The 20,401-nt window shown below is 46.6% G+C and overlaps 1 protein-coding gene across 1 annotated transcript in view; it reads left to right on the forward strand.

The window, feature by feature from the left end:
* XYLT1 (xylosyltransferase 1) overlaps window positions 1-15,405 on the forward strand; it is a 352,172-nt gene extending 336,767 nt beyond the window's left edge. The window contains exons 11-12 of the mRNA XM_061401246.1: window positions 929-1,262; window positions 8,863-15,405. Of these exons, the coding sequence (XP_061257230.1) occupies window positions 929-1,262; window positions 8,863-9,185 (657 nt within the window). The 3' untranslated portion in view covers window positions 9,186-15,405. The remainder of the gene's footprint in view (window positions 1-928; window positions 1,263-8,862) is intronic.
* Window positions 15,406-20,401: the final 4,996 nt, after the last annotated feature.

The raw sequence follows: 20,401 nt of genomic DNA on the forward strand, positions 1-20,401 counted from the left end.
GCCGTTTCACTAGGTTGTTCTGGATACTGGGTGGAGAATAAATTGGAGTCCCCAAAAGGGGAAAGATGGAAGCCAAGAGCAGATTTCTGGGGTCAGAGCCATACACACACACCCCACTGACTGGCAGGAAGGATGGATCATACAACCATCACTCCCCATAGGGTCCAGCTCAGGATGCTTTGGGGAAGCCAAAACTGTCTCTTCCTTGGAAAGCCATCTGAAATCCTGCATATTATAGGTGATGCTGAGGGACCCTCCTTTTCCCTATCTTATGACAGGGCAGCTCCAAATCCTGAGCTCCACTCTTGTTCAAAGTGATTGCTCTAAAAAGAGGCACGTGATCTGGAAAGCCAACGACCAAAGTGGAAATCAGCTGCACTTGTTGAGTGGCAGGAGTTATGTTTCCTTGGGATGGCCTGCAAGTGGGCATTCATTCATTCCTCATGCACACCATGAACCAGACACAGGAGGCCCAAAGGAAATGGACCATAGCCCCATAATCCTTCAGACCAGATCCAAATCCCAGATCTCCTGCCAACTGCCTGTCCAGCCTTAAATTACTGAGCAAGTAACTTAATTGTAGCCTCAGTTTCCTCATCTGTAAAATGGGTAAATGAAGCCCAGTAAGCAGAATCCTGGGCTTCCCTCATGGCCCTCTGGTAGAGAATCCACATGCCAATGCAGGAAACATGGGTTTGATCCCTAGTTCAGGAAGATCCCTGGAGGAGGAAATGGCAACCCACTCCAGTATTCTTGCCTGGGAAATTCCATGGACAGAGGAGCCTAATGGGCTATGGTCCATAGGTTCACAAAAGAGCTGGACTCAACTTAGTGCCTAAACAACAACCAAAGCAGGATGCTAGGCCTTTCTGGGATGGAGCACTCACATTCAGGCCCAATGATTTCAAAATTCGCTCCTGTGTTTCAGGTTGGCACTGACTGGGATGCCAAGGAGCGGCTCTTCCGCAACTTTGGGGGTCTCCTGGGGCCCATGGACGAGCCGGTAGGCATGCAGAAATGGGGGAAGGGCCCCAACGTGACCGTAACTGTCATCTGGGTGGATCCCGTCAACATCATTGCAGCTACCTATGACATCCTGATTGAGTCCACTGCTGAGTTCACCCACTACAAGCCCCCTTTGAACTTGCCCCTGAGGCCTGGGGTCTGGACGGTGAAAATTCTCCACCACTGGGTGCCAGTTGCAGAAACCAAATTCCTCGTTGCACCTCTGACCTTCTCAAACAGGCAGCCCATCAAACCAGGTGAGTACCTCCAGTATGTCTGTGGGGTAAGTATTCCAATACAAAGGACCTCCCAGGTCCTCCACCTGGGCAGGCGATGCTGCTCAGACGTGGGGCACGTGGGCTGCCTTTGAGAGCAGTACTCGCCTCTCAGGATTTTTCCTGCTCATTTGTCATACCAAACCTTCTAATTTTCTGCCTGTCTCTGCACACAGAGGTGATGTCGTCTGTCTGTATTAGACACCTATTTATTAGATGTTGTCCCGCTGGACTTACAGAAGGCCCTAATCATATTTGAAACAGATGGGAAATAAACCCAGGCTGATATTGAGTTTCAGCAAATCTTGTTCACGGTTTAAAATAAAAATAATTAAAAGAGGAGTTTCTGTTCATCAAAAACATGATACACAGGGTGAAGAGACATATCACATACTAGAGGAAAATATTTGCCACACATTTAAAAAAGTACTCACATCTGAATATACAAAAAGTACTCAAATTCAGAAATTCCCTGAGTCAGAGTGAACTATAAGCCACAGGCCAAATCCAGCCCACTCCCTGTTTTTGTAAATAAAGTTTTATTGGAACACAGTCACACTCATTTACATGCTGACTATGATTGCTTTGGGGCCACAATGCCATTATTGAGTGGTTGCCCACAGAGCCAAAAGTATTTGCTATCTGGCCCTTTAGAGAAAGGACCAATCTCGGATATAAAAGAAATAAAAAAGAGAGAGAAAATATATATGCACACATATAAAAAGGTGTTCAGCCTCATGAGTAATGAGAGAAATGCAAATTCAAATCAAAAAGAGATTCCACTTCACAACCACTATGTTAGGACATGTTTAAAGTTGAGACAACATTATTTGATGGTCAAGTTGGAGAATGATAACCATCTATGCATGTCCTGAAAGCCACCAGCTTCCCAGGTGATGCAGTTGGTAAAGAACCCACCTGCCAAGGCAGGAGACACAAGAGATGCGGGTTCGATCCTTGGGTCAGGAAGATCCCCTGGAGGAGTAAATGGCAACCCACTCCAATATTCTTGCCTGGAAAATTCCAAGGACAGAGGGGCTCACAAAGCGTCAGGCACAACTGAGCTCACACACAATGAAGAATGATGTATGTCCTGGTGGGAGAGCCACATAATGAGTTTGGAAAATGCTTTAGCATTTGCTGGTAAAGTTGAACATAGATACATACCACACAGACATTCCACCCGAGGTAGAGGCTTGTGCAGAAATACAGCAGAGTTGTTCATAATAGCAGCAAACCAGAACCAATCCAGATGTCTGACATCTGATGGGCCATCAGTGTGGTCTGTTCTGACAGCGAAAGTCTACGCAGCAGGGAACCCAGTGCAGGAACACTCCACATGCTGATCTGGACAAGTGTCTAGAACATAACTTTGGGGGGTGGTAAATATAATAATTACAGTGCATGTATTTAAAGTTCAAAAACTGGCCAAGCCAACAATATGTTATTTCAATACTCATGTATCAGTAGAAAGCTATGAAGAAATGATGGGAATTATTAACAGGAAATTCAGGATGAGTAGGTCTGGGAGAGGGATATCAGACTCCTAGTGTGTCTGCCTTTTTTCTTTTTTTCCCAAAAATATTTCTTTTATTTTCCTATTTCCCCTCCTTTCCTCTTTCTTTTATCATGGAGACCATCTTCCTTAATCCCCCAGTGACCCAGCAGTAAAGAATTCACCTGTAGTGTAGGAGACATGAGTTCAACCCCTGGGTCGGGAAGATCCCCTGGAGGAGGGCATGGCAACCCACTCGAGTATTCTTGCTTGGAGAATCCCATGGACAGAGGAGCTTGGTGGGCTACAGTCCACGGGGTCACACAGAGTCGGACACAACTGAAGCTACTTAGCATGCACGGAGGCCCTCACAACATCTTCCTCCCTGCTCAGTTCCACCCCCTGGAGTGGCCACTGCCAAGAGTCCAGTGTGCATCCTTCTAGACGTTTCTCAGTGTTGGTAGCTCAGCTAGGAAAGAATCCACCTGCAATGCAGGAGACCCTGGTTCAGTTCCTGAGTCAGAAAGATCCCCTGTAGAAGGGAAATACTACCCACTCCAGTATTCTGGCCTAGAGAATTCCATGGACTGTGTAGTCCATGGGGTCACAAAAAGTCAGACATGACTGAGTGGCTTTCACTTTCAAATACAAAATAAATCACAAAGATATTATCATTTTTTGAAAAGTGGAATGATCCACTTTGTAGTGAAACTTGCTTTTTTTCACTTTCAAGTCAATATATGTAAAACTACCAGCTGCCTAGTATTCCTTTGAGTTTAGGATCCACAGTCTGTCCCCCACCTTAGTGGACACATACCTTCTTTTATTGTTGTTGTTACAGATAACACCACAAAGAAGATTCTTGAACCTAAAACAGTATATGCCCATGAAAATTCTTCCATAACACAGATTCCTAGAAACAGGATTTCTAGGTCTCTGGGTGTTTGAAATTGTCCATCTCCATCTAACAGATCAGAAACCCAGAAGCAACGAACGCTTCATAGTCTCTGTTAGCTAAAGAGAGTTCTGGGCTGGGTGTCATTTAGCTACTGACACAAGGAGAGAGGGACATAGACATGGGGAAGGGCACTTGGAGTCCTAAAAAGGGAGTATTAATGTGAAGTCTGTCAATTTCTGCCAGGTTTCTGTGCTAACAAGCGGAAAGATTTGGACCTCATGTTTTCAGGAGAGGGACGTCTGCTTCTCCTCTGCCCCATGAAACAGGCAAAAGACAGTCCCTCCAGAACTAGCTGGGCCAGAGCCCACCCACTTAGGGTCCTCGAGTGTCACCCTGAAGAGGCTCACATTTTTAGCACTACTAAGGGTTCCCAAAGCCAGATGTAGAGGAGAGGCATGGAAGTGACCATCTCCTCTCAGCTTTCAATACATCTAGAACAAGAATGGCCCTGAATCCATCCTACCTCAGTAAAATGGCCCAAAGCCACGCACAGGGTCCCGATTTTTCCTCTTTTTCTCCTGGAGTTTCTAAAGACAACAAGCTCTTCCCACCCATGCCCAGGGTGAGCCAGGGGTCATTTTATCCCACTGGGAGCAGCCCCCCTGTTGTCGGTAATTGTATTTGTTAATGATGTTCCAGTGACAGGGAACAAGAAGGTGGGAGCAATGCAATTTGTAAAATGATTCATCAAGAGTAATTTGCTATTGATGCGTCCCTGGTAATCTCAAGAAATCTGATGAGGTGGAATTGAGGGAAATTTAATTAGAGAGGCGAGCATCGTGGGCTGATGCTGTAATAGCATTTCCCACATTAACCTCATTTTTCATAAGGGTTTTCTGCACCAACCACAATATTTGATTCCCAGTATTCAAATGTTTGTTAATTGCTCTTTCCACTTTGCAAGTCCTGCCTTTTCTCAGTTCAGGTGTCTCCCCGATCTCCAGCTTCTCATCTTTGCAATCTCTGCTGAGATGGGGGCAGGAGCTGCCCACCCTGTGGTGGGTATCAGGGAGAAATGGGAGAGAGCCAGACTTATTAATGAACTTGAAAAAGAGAGCCTCTGCTAAATACAGCAAGACAGGACATGCTTGCTTTCCTGCTTTCTCCCACCTGTCTGCCTCCTAACCACAGAGTCCAGCCCCCCAGCTTCCTGGGGCATTGGGAACTGAAGGAATGACTTTCTTGTATAGTTGTGTTTTTTTTTTTTTTTTACTAGAGTATAATTGCTTTCAATGTTGTGTTAGTTTCTGCTGTACAGTGAAGTGAATCAGCTATAAGTATACCTGTATCCCCTCCTTCTTGGACCTCCCTCCCACCCACCACCGCCACATCCCACCTCTCTAGGTCATCACAAAGGACCAACCTGAACTCCCTGTGCTTTAGAGTAGGTTCCCACTAGCTATCTATTTTACATATGGTAATGTATATATGTCAATCATCATCTCCCAGTTAGTCCCACCTTTAAATGCCACGGACGGAAGAGCATGGTAGGCTATAGTCCTTGGGGTCGAGGAGTCGGACAGGACTGAGCGACTTCACTTTCACTTTATCTTTCCCACCCTCCTGGTGTCTGCGTGTCCATTCTCTATGCCTGCATCTCTATTTCTGTCCTGGAGATAGGTTCATCTGTACCCTTTTTCTAGATTCCACATATATGCATTAATATACAGTATTTGTTTTTCTCTTTCTGACTTCCTTCGCTCTGTATAACAGACTCTAGGTCCATCTACATCTTTACAAATGACCCCCTTTTTTTTCTTTTTGTAGCTGAGTTCTCTCTCTATATATATACACACCACATCTTCTTTATCCGTTCATCTGTCATTAGACATTTAGGTTGTTCCCACGTCCTGGCTATTGTGAATACTGCTGCAATAAACACTGGGCACATGCATCCTTTCGAATTATGGTTTTCTCAGGGGATATGTCAAGGCATTTTTTTTTTTTTTTTGCCTTTCTTTTTTCAAAATGTACTTTGAATTGAAGGATAACTGCTTTACAATACTGTGTGGGTTTCTGCCATACAGCAACATGAATCAGCCATAAGTATGCATGCGACCCCTCCCTCTGGAGCCTCCCTCCCGCCTCCCACGCTGTCCCACCCCTTTGGGTTGTCACAGAGCCCTGGCTGGAGCTCCCGGAGTCATACGGCAGATCCCCACTGGCTCTGTGTTTTACAAATGGTAGCGTGTGTGCATGCTACTCTCTCCATTCGTCCCACCCTCTGTGCCCAGAAGTCTGTTCTCTGTCTGCACCTCTACTGCTGCCCTGCAAACAAGCTCATCAGGATCATGTTTTTAGATTCCGTATATTTGTGTTAATATACGATATTTGTTCTTCTCTTTTGACTTACTTCACTCTGTATGATTGGCTCCAAGGTTCATCCACCTCATTAGAACTAACTCAAATGTGTTCCTTTTTATGGCTAATATTCCATTGTGTATATATACCACAGCTTCTTTATCCATTCATCTGTCGATGAACGTCTAGGTTGCTTCCATGTCTTAAGTGAGTCAAGTGAAAGTGAAGTCGCTCAGTCGTGTCCGATTCTTTGCAACCCCGTGGACTGTGGCCTACCAGGCTCCTCCATCCATGGGATTCTCCAGGCAAGAGTACTGGAGTGGGTTGCCATTTATTGTTAATTGTGCTGCAATGAACATTGGGGTCCATGAGTCTTTGTCAATTATGGTTTCCTCAGGGTAAGGCATATTTTTAATTCAACTAGGTTTCTCATTGTTTTTGAAGTGCAGGCATATATACACTGTCTTTCTTCCTCACTCAGGACCGCACATATTAGAAAATAACCTTCGGATTATCCAGGTTGTCCTGATTGTCTCCAAGAGTGACAGCCACTTTCAAGTAAAGAGGAGGCATTGTCATCTTAATGCTGCATTGTCTTAGAAAGAGGTTTCTTCTAATCTCAGTGAGCTCGGCTATAGCAAAACCTGATTTGGTAAAACATGACCTACCAGAATCGTGATCTAGTCTTTCTTTAAAATATATTCTTGTAATTAGCAATGAAATAAGCCATGAGTGGGAGCTTCCTCAAAACAGAGATGTCTAGCTTCTTTTTGTCAGCCCAAATATCTATATTTTCTGCTTCCCCATCTTTAAGCCCTGGGAAACAGTCAGTGTCTCTCTTGTTCATATGTTACTTTACAAAGCACATGGGCTTTTCCCCGAGCCTCGTGCCAGTCTTGTGAGTCTAATTGCTGGAACGGTAAGTATCCCCATTTTGCAGTCGGGGAACCGACTCTGCAAAAGACTAGCCCCCAGATGGAAAAATAAAATAAAAATGAAAAGCGCTGTTTTAACGTCCTGTGGGTGTATGGGCTTGTTTACCGTGTTTACTAACACAGTGTATGAATGACATGCTTTGGCTCTGGAGTCAGCCAGCCCTGGATTTAACTCCAGATCTAAACTATAGCTGCTTCTGTTTCCTCATCCGTAAAATGGGGATGATAAAAACCAGCCCTGTAGTTGTGTGTGTGTGTGTCTGTTGTGTACTAATAATGCCAATAATAATAGTCCTAGCTAAACTTTCCTGAATACTTCGAATATGCTGGGCGGCATTTTAAGCACCTCACATGAGTCAGCGTACTTAATCATCACAAACAAAGCTACGAGGCAGGTAATAGAGGCAGGTAATAGTTCTCTACCCATTTTTACTGATGAGGAAGAAGTCAGATGCCTAGTGTGTGGGACGTGGAGATTCAAACCAGGCAGCCTTACTGTGGTCCCCGTGCTCTGGCCTAAGACCCTTGTGCTCAGCAAGGCAGAGCTGTTTCAGAAGCCAGTTGGACCTCCCACCTACCCAACTCTGGTCCAAGTTTTGGGCTCCCCAGGACTCCCTGCTGTGGTCTATTCATGCACTACACCTTGGACCAAAAGACAAATCCCTGTCTTATAGAAAGCTCACAGTGGGCATTCAGCAGCCAAGTGTAGGACTCCTGTCAAGGCTTTGAAATCCACAGACCCTGGTTCAAACCCTGGCTCCAACTCTCATTACCTGTATGATTTCGGGAAAGGTGCTCCGTGAGGCTGAATACTTTCTGTTCCCAAAACGTGGAGTTCTCTTCTCTAGGATCTGTGTGTAGCTTCTTCCTTCTTGTGAATCAGCACTCAGATCAGATGTCACCACCTCGGAGAGGTCTTCCCTGCCCATCCCATCTAAAATAAACACTTGGTCACTCTCTAACCCAGGAATCAGCAAGTTTTTACTGTAAAGGGCTAGATAGTAAATTTTTCAGCTTTGTGGGCCGTGTACAATTTCTATCACAACTACTCAGCTGTGCTGTGGTAACAGCCATAGACAATATGTGTCCAAATGGGCATAGCCATGTTCCAGTAAAATTTATTTGCAACAACAGGTGGTGGCCAAATTTGGCCCAGGGGCCTTAGTTTATCAAGCCCCTGCTCTGACTCCACACACCCCATTAATTCCTTTCATGACACTTATCAGTTTGGGGAATGACCTTATTTATTTGTTTGTTTCTTTATCGACATCATTCTTCCTTCATTGTCTGGTTTGCTCTACCACAGAATAGAGCCTGGCACTTAATGTATCTGCATCAAATAAATGAATAAATGAATGCCTTGCAGGTAGCAGATGTTTAGTAAATATGTGTTGAATGAATTACTGTCTGGACTATAGTAGAAGGAAAGCGAAATTGCTCAGTTGTGTCTGACTCTTTGTGACCCCATGGACTGTAGCCTACCAGGTTCCTCCTCCCATGGGATTTTCCAGGCATAAGTACTGGAGTGGTTTGCCATTTCCTTCTCCAGGGGATCATCCTGACCCAGGAATTGAACCCGGGCCTCCTGCATTGCAGGCAGGCACTTTACCATCTGAGCCATCAGGGACTATAATAGGGGCTCCATAAATACATGCTGAATGGATAAATGAATGGACCATGCTCTACACAAAGTGGGTTCACGCCTCTTGAAGGAATGTCCTCGTGGGCTCAATTTCTTTGCCTGTGCAATGGGATTTCTAAAAGGACTTCCTCATGAGATTGTCCCATGAACTGGACAGTGCTATGCAGTGCCCAGCATGGTGCCAGGCACGCAGTAGTAGGTGACTGCTCCGTGGCTAGTCTACTGATGTCATTCTTCCCTTTGGCTTTCAGAAGAGGCGTTGAGGCTGCACAACGGGCCCCTCCGCAGCGCCTACATGGAGCAGAGCTTCCAGAGCCTGAACCCTGTCCTCAGCCTGCCCATCAACCCCGCCCAGGTGGAGCAGGCTCGGAGGAACGCGGCCTCCGCCGGCGCCACGCTGGAGCGCTGGCTGGACTCGCTGGTGGGCGGGATGTGGACTGCCATGGACATCTGTGCCACAGGCCCCAGCGCCTGCCCAGTCATGCAGACCTGCAGCCAGACAGCCTGGAGCTCCTTCAGCCCCGACCCCAAGTCGGAGCTGGGGGCAGTCAAACCCGACGGCCGGCTCAGGTAGCACTGGGCACGTGGGGACCCCAGCGGATCTCAAAGGGAAAGCAGCCAGATGGCCAGTGGGACCCAGACCCTGACCTCCCACCCCTGGGGCTGCCTTTTGTGAGAGGGGCTCTCCTGGCCATAGGATGTTGAAGAAGGAAGGTTTGGACGCCAAAGCAGGTTCTGCCAACCACATGCACCCTGCATGCTGGCTACTGGGGACAGCAATGGCTTGGTCCCAGCACCGTGGTGGTCTTACCTCTTCTGGTTGATCCTCGAGTCCTACAGGTTCCTTGTATTCCCCCTCAATGACATGACCCTCCCAACCCACCCAGACAAGTGATTCCCAAACTTTTCTTTTGAGCAGCAAAGTATTTGTTTTACCGAGTCGTAGGTGGAGGTTCAAGCTACGGATGAAATCCAAGCTGCTTGGGTGGAAGCTGAGAGTGTGAGGTTCTATGTCAAAGCTCAGCCCACTGGGCAGTCCCTTTGCCAAGGGCATCTCCTAAGGTACCTCTTCAGAACCCAGGGGCTCTGCAGAAGCTAGTTTGGAAAGCAATGCCCAGAGGGTGGGTTTGATCTCCAGCCCTGCCCTTCAGCTCATCTTCCTGCTCCTCTGGGCCAGGAAACCCTTGTGCCAGCCTTGAAGTGACAGAACATGAAAGTCACATTCGTGGGCTCATTCCCAGGGAGGTAGTAGTCTTGGCAGGGGGTTGAGGGGGCAGCTTTGAGCCTCCCACCAACCCTTCTTGGGTTCAGCCATCCTCCTTGGTAACTAGATGAGCAGGAGAGCCTTGTGACGTGACTTGGCCAAAGTCCAACCAAAGTGTCACTGCCAGACATCCTGGGCTCCAGGCCACCCACTCTTGAGGCAGAAACGGGGTGATGCTCATGAGTCTGAGGCTAGCATCAAGCCCCCCAGCCATTCATTGGCCAGGAGACCAAGACCATGGTCTTTGACAGTGAGAACTTTGAGGGACCATGGCCATGAACCTCATAGAGATCGCTGGGAGCAAAACTCCTGAGCTGGTCAGCACAGCAATACCCCTCACCTGCCTGAGCCCTTCTTTCTGAAGTCGGGCGCTCAGAACTTTGTGAAATGTGTCTTTGGTGCTGCTGGGAGCAACCAAACCACATGGAACAGACTTTACGGCGAGGAAAAAGCATTTCAGATTCGGTTTTTAAATTCATGGCCTTTCTTGTCCGAGGTGCCACCTGGCCCCGCCTGACATGCAATATGAAAGTGGGAAGCTCTGAGTATCTGGTTGTTTAAAACCTAAAGAGTAGGATTATTCAAATTGCTTGAGTTACTAGAAACCCAAAGGGTTTCCTTGTCATGTGCCCATTGGAGGGTCGCCCCTCTCATCCAGCGATCCCTCCCTGAGAACCCCCTCCTCCACTGATCCCGCCCCTAAAGGTTCCCTCGGAAAAGTCCCAGCCCTGGGTGCACTGTCCTTTCCCAGGAGAGCCGGTGCTCGTTGGGTTTCTCTCCAGTGTGGCTTTGAAGGTACTGCCAATTGCTCCCAGTGAACTGTCAGCTGTCGCCCCCCTACTCGCCCCACCCCACCCCTGCAAGGCAGGATGTCCTGTGGGCCATGGAGGATACAGAGAAGGGACACTTTAGATATTTATTATTTATATGTTTTAGTCAATGACTAATTAGTAGGTGCTGTTTTTGCAGCTTGTCAATTATGTTATCTTACTAACTGAAGCTGCCTTTATTCACAAAAGGCCCCCTCCTCCTGCCCTTCTAGTTCCCCCAGCCCCTCCTGTCTGCCTCCCTCCTGCTTTCTCTATGTATCCATCTATCTATCTACCTATGTCTGCCTCTCTGTGTCTGCCTTCCATCCTCCATGTCCTCAGTGGAAAGCAAGGGAGTTGGACACCATGAGGGAAATGTTTCAACCAGCAATGTCCATGGGCTGAAAGTGGGGTGCCCTTGGGAACATCGGTGCCTCACTTTTCTTCACACAGGGTGGAGGACTGCCCGGTTAGCCCTCCAGCTCTGGGGGTGTTGGAATTCCTGAGCCGTCCCCGCCAGCAGCCCCCAGCACGGGGATGCAACAGACTTACCACTTGTGGAGGTAGATCATCCAGCTGCAGAGCTTGGGCCGTCCATGCGTCTCCATCACCACCCTCCCACAGCCAGTTTAACCATGGGCCTCCCTGTGACCAGAGGACAGAGGGAAAGCAAGCTCCTTGCATGCCCAGGAGCAGAAGAGATCTATTTTAGGAAAAGGGTGGTGGGGGTGGCCAGACAGGCCAGGAGAACCCAAGGGCAGGGGCCTGGCATGGCTTTCTCAGAAAGCCCACATGATTGCCACGTGATTCTACAAGCTCACTGGGAGCCCAGAGGCCCATGGCACATCCTCTCTCTGCCCTAAGCCTCTGCTTCTGTCCAAGGACTCTTTGAGCCTGTGGAAGCTGACCAGGAAGCCAGCCTTGCTCCTCTTGGCCAGGCCTCTAGGACTGTGTATGTCACTTATGGTGGCTTATGGTCACTTGTGGTGGCTATGGGAGCCCTGCCCTGGTACATCCCTGCACGCAGCATGAGCCTGCAGACTCCTCAACGAGGCCCCTCCTGCACCCTGACATTGCTGACTCCTGTTCTATTGGGAAGATATGGAGAAACGGCAGAGCTGGCTTATTACCCTGGCGATGGTCCCCTCCTGTCCCCTCACTCCCTGCTGACTACCAGGAAATTGGGAAGCTGAGCAGTCACACAGGATGTTCCTCAACATCTTCTGTTCTTGAACCAGAGAATCACTTTGAAGATGTTACATTTTGCTTCAAGGGAAAAAGAGAGAATTTCAAGCAAAGCCCAGGATGATTTGAGCCAAGGTGATGTTTTCCCAGGGGAGATAGTTTAACTCATTTTTATTGTCTACCTGAGAATGATTTATTAGTTCAAGGCCATTGGTCAGGCAGCCTTGAGCTGCGGCTGCCTGAGGGTTTCAAAACCTGAGAATGTGGTCCCCTGGAAATTGTTTTAGAATTTAGAAGAGCGTGACTGAGTCTCTGACCGGGTCCCTGGACTTTAGGGGGCTTGAGAGGTGGGATGTGGGTTTGGGGGAGAAGGATGCATCCAATAAGCTGTGATACTTTGTCCAGTTTCCTACTCACCCATGTATTGGTCAGGCAGAAGCCACACCCAGGAGGCAGACAACTCTGAGCCCTGCTTCCCAGGCCCAGCGCAAAACGGTCTGTCTCCAAGGAGGGCAGAGCAGTTGCTAGGATCCTCACATCCTAAGAAGTGTGTGTGCTCCTCCCTTTGGAAAAAGGCCCTTCTGATCTGACCAGGAGTCACTCTGCCTTCATTTGCCATTGTTGAACTTTCAAAATGCCAGTGGAGCTGAGGTTTCAGTCAATTCCCCGAAAAAAGGAAATGACAGCTGCTTTGGGCACAGGCCAGGACTGGGGGGACTGTGCTTCCTTCTGGTTCTCCAGTTTGCAGGTGCAAGGAGAATCCTGGCTGGAACCTTGATCTCTTTGCCAAGAGAGTCCCGAAGAGAGGAGAGCGGTAGCAGCTGGGTGTGGGGGCCTGAGCAAAGACCCCTTTCATAGTCCAGTTCACTGGGGTTGCAGGACCCAAGCTCCCTCCGCAGCACCCAAGGGGGATATACTAGAAACAGCTGTTGGCAAAGGCCTGCCAGGTCAAAGCCACACCCTCTGGCAGGGGTCGCCCGCGGCTATGCAGTCCAGGACACTAGCACAGACGAATGAAGCGGCTGGTGTCAGACAAGAGGGAATGGCGAGGACTGTGGTCAGCAAGTGGGCGCCTGACACAGACAAAAAATACAGCTGCGTCTCAGCTCCAGTCTGAAGTTGCGAGTGAGAATACAGGCACGGTGCAGCAAAATCATCTAATTTGGTAAGAGAAGCCAAAAATCCATATTTTTATAGGAAATCTGATTTTCAAACATTGGCAAGTTTTGTTTTTACCAGAGTGTAGGCAAAGGGTTCAGTCCAAGTTCAGCCTGTGCGCTGCCCGCTCTATGGAGAGGTGTTTAAAAGGAGGTTAGGTGGTGTCCTGGTGGAGGGGGAAAAGCCAGCATTGGGAAGGGGCAAAAATAACAGCATATGTGGAACTCTGAAGGGAACAAGGGCCTCTTACTAGTCGTTCCCATCCCGAAGAAATGGTCCCTCAGAGAAGTGTCCCATGAGAACTGGCTTGTTCAGCTCTCCTGATCTCAAGACAGTTTATACTGAAGGAGAGATGAAACAGGATTTGCTGACCTCGAGAGCTGCCCCTTGGACATCAAGGAGGTCCACACTGGCCCAGTCCCCACCTTCCAGAATTCCATCACACCAAGTGGAGATGTCCAGGAGATTGTTCGTGGGGAGAAGTTGGCGTGTCAAATAGCCCGGCTCGCTCCAGATCCTGGGTTGTAGCGGCCGCCTTGCCATGTGTCCAGAAGCATCTTTGGGAGCCGTGCTCACGGGAGGTCCTCTCTGCTTTTCGCCTCACCTACCTTACTTTGCCCATGGATCAACCACAGGCGCTACCTCATGTGTCTGCTGAGAAGTTTACCTTGGGGGAGGAGGGAGAGGAATAAAGGTGTCCAAAATCTGCTGGAGCTTGAATGTATAATCTATGCAAATTCTCTCTCTGCGTCTCTCCCTCTCTCTGTCTGTGTCTCTCTCTCAGAAGTAGTAGTATTTTTTTTAATCTGGCAAACAAGATACTGTACAGACCCCTCTTAAGACTGAGGAGGGCTTCCGCATGCCACCTGTGTCTACCCCTCACGTTGTCGTTGGTTCTGTCCTTGCCAAGCCCCAGGCAGGGAGATGGAAGCCCTCTCTCTTCCCCTTCCCTTGGCTGGGAATACTCCATCCACCTCTGCCTACAGGCCCCACGGGAAAGCAGGTTCTGCGTCTTGCCACCTCCGTTCCTAACTCCATCCTCTCCATTCCTCATTTGCTCCCTTCTCTCCTCTCTCCACGCCACCTCCCCGCCCTCAAAAGCCTTAGGTTTCTCCGTTTTTAAATGTGGCCTTAAAATTATTTTTGGAAAGCTGACCACCCTGTCTCTCCCATTTCTACCAACATCCAAGAGAAAAGAGCATCTTGAAGCTTTCGGAGCAACCTCCTAAGCCAGGGGCTGCCAATCTGTAGCTTGCAGATGTGGTAGAAATGGCTTCTATGTGTCGTCTTGAAGAAAAATATCCTTCTATTTTTCCTATGGGTAAAATGAAGGCTTGGGTGCTCGTCTAAACCTCAGCCGACTCCCGAAGCACTCTCTTGGAGCATAACGCCGCTGTCAATAGGCTGGTTTAATTACCGGCAGGATGCCAACACGGGCTTTCCAATCCTCCCCCTCCCCCGAAGACTTGGTGACTTTATGTACTTCATTCAAGGGTAAATCAGCAGAGGTTCTCAATTTATCTCTTCGTCCTTCCTGCCTGGAAAGTGATAGAATTTAATATTCCCAGTGGATGGTCATGTTCTCAAAGGGATCACACTCTCCCTACTTTCAGAGCCCCTTCTTTTTCCCTGCCGTTGCTCCAGGGCTGATGGAGGCCAAAGACAACCCCAGGGTTTTCATAGGAAATTCACTGGAATTGAGCTCAATCGTCTTTGTCGTCCTTTGTCTCTTTTTTTGGTATTACTATATTGTCAATAGCATTTGGGTATTTTTTTAGAGGCCTCACAATAAGTTATTACCGTCCCTTTCATTGTTTTTCAAAGACATGTGGTGATATAGTTTTTAAAAATAACTATTTTGTTATAGATCATAATATGCATAAAACTGTACAGAAATATTTTGTAATGTATTGATTTTAAAAAAAAGAGAGACTCTGTAAATAAAGTTTTAAAAAAAAGAGTGAATTCAAATGGCACACACTGAAAGATGTAGATATTTTGCTATTTATTTAAAGGAGTATTTTAAGAGATATTGAACTATCTGAAATTGACCAGTAATCAAATTCCAATCATCCGAATGCTTTTCCTCACGGTAGAATGTGATTCTCGGAAACAATTGCACTACCCGCCCATTTTTGCACCTTTTCTGTCTTTTCATTTAGCAGAAAAATAACAACAAAATTGTGCCTTAGCTGTATTTTTTTGTCTAGGGGAGTTTGTTTCTGTCTGACAAAGCAAAATCTTTTGCAGAAAACAGTGGATGTATTGAATACTGTATCATACCAAAAACACTGCAGGTGTATATAGATGCTTTCTGTCATACTGTGTTTTCAGATGAAGAATTTTAAAATTAAAAAAAAAATACTGTCTTTATGGAACAGTAGGTGTGTGACTTTTCAATGATACCTTGCATCTATCTCCATGCCATGCTGTGTTCTCCCCTCTCCTCTGCACCGCCCTCATGCTGAGACCACCTCTCCTGGGAAATCCTGACGTGTGCACACACTCCCTGATCAAGCCCGCTGTCATCTCTCAACATAGATGACAGTGAGGAAGACTGCCATCTAAAGGGGCAAATGTTTTCTATAGCCAACTGGCCGGTTGTGTAGCAAACCTGTTTTCCTTTCCTCTTCTCTACACAGCTAGACTACATTTCCCCCCAAAATTGTGCATTAAATCCATTATATACAAAGACTTGGGGTCCAGCAGTTAGGACTCCATGCTTCCACTGCAGGGGACACAGCTTCCATCCCTGGTCAGGAACAAGAATCCTGTGTGCCCTGTGCCCCAAAAAAGGGGGAACATTGGGGCCGGCAGAGGAGAACACTGGTTGCCGGAAGGAAGAGGGTAGGGGGTGGGTGAAATAGGTGGAGGGGACTAAGAGATATAACCCTCCAGTTATATAGTAAATAAGTCACAGGGATGTAATATACAACTTAAGAAAGTGAAAGTGGTTGCTCAGTTGTGTCTGACTCTGTGATCCCATGGACTATAGCCCACCAGGCTCCTCTATCCATGGAATTTTCCAGGCAAGAATACTGGAGTGGGTAGCCCTTCCCTTCTCCAGGCGATCTTTCTGACCCAAGGATCGAAGCCAGGTCTCCCACATTGCAGGCAGATTCTTTACCATCTCAGCCACCAGGGAAGCCCTGGATCATTAGGAATGCGGTCAGTAATGTACCCACTTTTGATAGGGACAGATGGTTAGTAGAATTAGCATGGTGGTCACTTCATAATGTATGCAAATGTCAAATCACTCTGTAGTACACCTGAAACTAACATACATCAACTCAATATTTCAGTTTAAAACAATAGAATAAAGTGAAAGTAACTGGGTGCTTGGAGGGCTGCTCCAGTTGAAGTGGGAGCAGAAGTAGTCTTTTTAGTGTCTCCCTCTCTCCCACTCCATCAGTCCCTTTGATGGCTCCAAGGGGGTATGTAGCCAACAGGCCTTAAAACTCTCACCTCTCACGGAAGCAGCTGGGCCTTTGGTAAAACTGACTGGAGGCCTGGCTGCCAGGTGCTGAGAGTTGTGTTCTAGGCTGAGTCTCTGAGAATGAGACCAGACAGAATCATTCACCCCTTACCTAAGGTGGAATCGAAAGAGTGGAAAATTAGAATTGGTACCCAAAGGAGGTAGGTCAAGTGTTGAAGACTCTTGAGCCCGTGCCTCCATATTTAGTTGATTTGGTCTGCTGGGAAACTGCCTGCTGCCCAGCTTCTTACAAGAAAATGCTCTCAAAATATGATTTTTGATGTTCCTATCTGTGTTAGAATTCTTTCACTTGGAACCAACAGTAGCCTAACTCAAGGTTAATCAGATGAGGAAACTGTTGGCTCCTGAAATTGCAGAAGGAAACAGTTAAAATGCAAAGGGCAAGGATGAGAGATTCTCCAGGAGACTCAAGACTGGGAACTAGAACCTTGACACTCTTTGTCCCCTTTTGCTCCATTTCTGCTGCTCCCAGTTTGATTCTGTTCCCCTCTACAGACAGCCACACCATGTGATAGAGACAGGAGGCCTTAGAAGTCACTCCCTAGCCTTCAAGCAGCACAGCAGAAAACATCTATGTCCTTTGTTCTCATTGCCAAAGGAAGTGGTTCCAACAAATCCCTGGGGCCAGGCAAACAAGGCACTATCATTGGCTGAGTCTGGATCATGTATCTACCCCCGTGGCCAGGTGATTGGGCAAGAAACCGTGATTGGCAGCCCCATCCCAATCACATGGTCAGAATGGAAGAGGAGCATTTTCCCCAAGGATGTGCTGAATGGACAAAAACATCAGATGTCCATCCACTGGCCACAGAAACTCCAGGCTCAGGTGGATTCTCAGCTTGCCAGTCCAGTTCATTCCTGCTCTTCAAATGCCCAAATTGTCTCCACCCAGCTCCTAGCTATCTCCCCAAGGAGAAGGATTCTGGGTAGGTCTTGAGCAAATCATTTTAAATAAATATCACATAGATGGTTCAGATTTCATCCTCACTTAATTAGTCATGAGACAATATGATGAATCTCTCCTTTTCTCCTTGGAGCCTGGGCACAGGACTCATTTAAAAGACCCAAGTAACTGCCCTTTGCTAATTATGGTGGATGATTCTTACTTGTATCAAAAAGCAGAGTCTGTGTGCCGGCAAAGAAGAACTACATTTTCTCCAAGTTTGTGTAACATCGACCTGCTGGGATCCCAGTCTCTCCTCTGCCCCCGCAGCAGGGACCCAGATCCCCCATGCTAGCAAACTCATCCCTAATGAGGTGATGGAGCCTTGCTGAATTGGTGTCAATATTCTAAAAATGGGGATGAGGTGGACAGCAATTGTTCCCCGTGAAAAGCACTGAAAGCAGATAGACTGACGGGCATTATGGCAGACTGGATAGGACTCAGGACAAATATGGGGAGTACTTTTCAAATCACACTATCGAGCCTGAATGCCTACCAATTTTCCCGTGCCCCTGACCAAAATAAGGACCCTTCCTCCCAATTTGGAGTCAGGTAATCCTGTGTCCAAACACAGGTTTCATTATGGATTAGTTGAGTCAGATTTGGGTCAAGGTCCCTAACATCTCTGAGCTTCAGTTTACCTATCTATATGGGGATAATAGTTACTTACTCATAAAGCTGTTGGGAGAATTTTAGAAAGACAGTGCATGTGAAATACAAAGCCCACTGTCTATGCATAGGAGGAGCTTAAAAAATGTCAGCTCCTCTTGCCTTCACAACCAAAAGGTAAAGCTCCTTGAGGGCAAGGGATGATGTCTATATTTTCAGCATGCATTGAGGGGCTTGACACACAAAATGATGTCCCAGTGTGTGATGAAAGAATAAATGATCAGGACTGCTACTACTTCCATAATCTCTTTAGGGGCATTTCATTTTGTCTGTCACAACAATCGTTCTCTATTTGAGACTTGACATCTTCTATTCATAAGATGGTATCACCTTGACTTCAAAGATTCAAGTGATATTTTTCAAACGTCCTGAACAAGGGAAACACAGCATTGCCCCCAATCTCTTTGGAGATTCTTGGGGACCCTCAAGTTCAGCTACCACCTAGGTTCTAATTCCACTAAATTGGTTCATTTGACAAATCATTTCTCTATTCTGTGGATTTTTTATTTCAGTTCTAGGTACTTCTTCTGTAAGCATCTTTGCCATAAACATCTTTGCTGCAAAACATTTTTGCCTCACACCTAATCGGCCATAAGGCAATCGTGCTGTGAAAGGTAACCAGTTGACAGTTTGGTTCTAAGTGGTTGACAGTTTTGGTTTCATTTCTCCATTGACATAGGACTTCCATTTTTGCATTTCATCAATCTTAGCCCTCATAAGAGTCTGTGCAGTGATGAGTAGATGTGGCGCTCTTAAAATAGTGGACCGTAATTATGTATATGGACTTGATAGAAAATACTATGATAAAACTTACTGGACATGTGAATGAGAGAATGTAAAGTCAGGGCACAGGCTGTGCTAGAAAATGATAATGTCCTTTGCAAATCCTCCAGTGATTTAAAGGTGCAGAGTTGAATCCACACCTTCCATAGAACTTTGGAACGTCTATCAGTGGACATGTGACAATCTGCCAAGAACAAAGAGCTTTCTCAACAGGATTCAAAGCTTGGATGCAAATATGCATCCTAGAATTTGGAAGCTGATGCCCCTGTTAATGAAGAATTTTATCAAAATAGAAAAGTGTGATGCCAAGTGAGGAGACACATCAACGAGCCAAAAAAAAGTATAAAATTCTATGAATGAAAAACTTGGAAGACAAGTGCTTAGATATAAGAGGCAAAATAAATCAGTTATTTGCACAGTATTGCCATGAATCTAAACACATTTCAAATGGATTCAAATACATTTCAATAAAGCCTTTTTAATTTTTTTACTCATTTTTCATGTTTCATTATGTCCTTTTTAATGCCCTTCTTTTATATTTCCTTATTTTCTCTTTTACAACAAAATTGCCTTATGGTCAATTAGTTACACAGCAAAAGTGTTTGTGGCTAAAAAGCTTACAGCAAAAATACCAGACATACATTTTCTTGTCTATGCACTATATCACCCCCTAATAAACACCCCAAGCCATCACTACCCCAAAATACTACTGCCAGGCTATGTAAACAGAAGAATTTGCCAAAGCTTTCAGGTAAGAAATTGCCTGAGAGTATTTCAAATGATTTAGAATTTAATATCAGATGCTCCCATTCACAAAAGCCCCAAATCCCTGATCAGCCACCTTCCCACACAACCACCAGCATCCAGGCATGTGGGGGCCTCCTTCTCTTCCTCTGACTGCCTTCAGGCAACCCTCCCATAAATGCTCTATTATCTCTTGTCCCGCTGCCTCTTTGCAGACCAGTCTTTCAGGCCCTCACACTCCACATCTACAGAAAACTCTAAAGGTAAGACTCTCCTCGATTCTAGACAGACAGTTTTCTCCTAAGAGGAATGAGCTCTGGAAGCAGCTTCAACAACAATTACTCCAAAGCACTTTTCTCTCTTGGTTGTTCTGATTTAACACACTCCCTGGCTGCCAAGTGGTATCTGAGCACTTTGGCTCCATTCTTTAGCTAATGCTTTTTCTTTTTCTTTTTGTAAAACCTTTGGGATCTCCCTCACCATCACGGTAATCTTTTCAGCATGCCTAGATCACATCGTGACCATCTGCTGATTTCACTGGGACTGGATGGTGGGCAGGTAAAATGCAAGGGGCCAAAGGAGAACTTGGATGAACTCCAGGATCAAGAATCAGTCCAAAGTAAGAACACTGATGTTCTTGGTTTGGTTCCAGTAAAGTATAGTCCTTCCTACCAACTTTTATTTTCTGACCTAGACTATTCATGGCCTGCATCCACAGATTCTGACATTGAGCTTGTCA

This window comes from Bos javanicus, chromosome 25 (assembly GCF_032452875.1).
Source record: "Bos javanicus breed banteng chromosome 25, ARS-OSU_banteng_1.0, whole genome shotgun sequence".
Classification (NCBI taxonomy): Eukaryota; Metazoa; Chordata; class Mammalia; order Artiodactyla; family Bovidae; genus Bos; species Bos javanicus.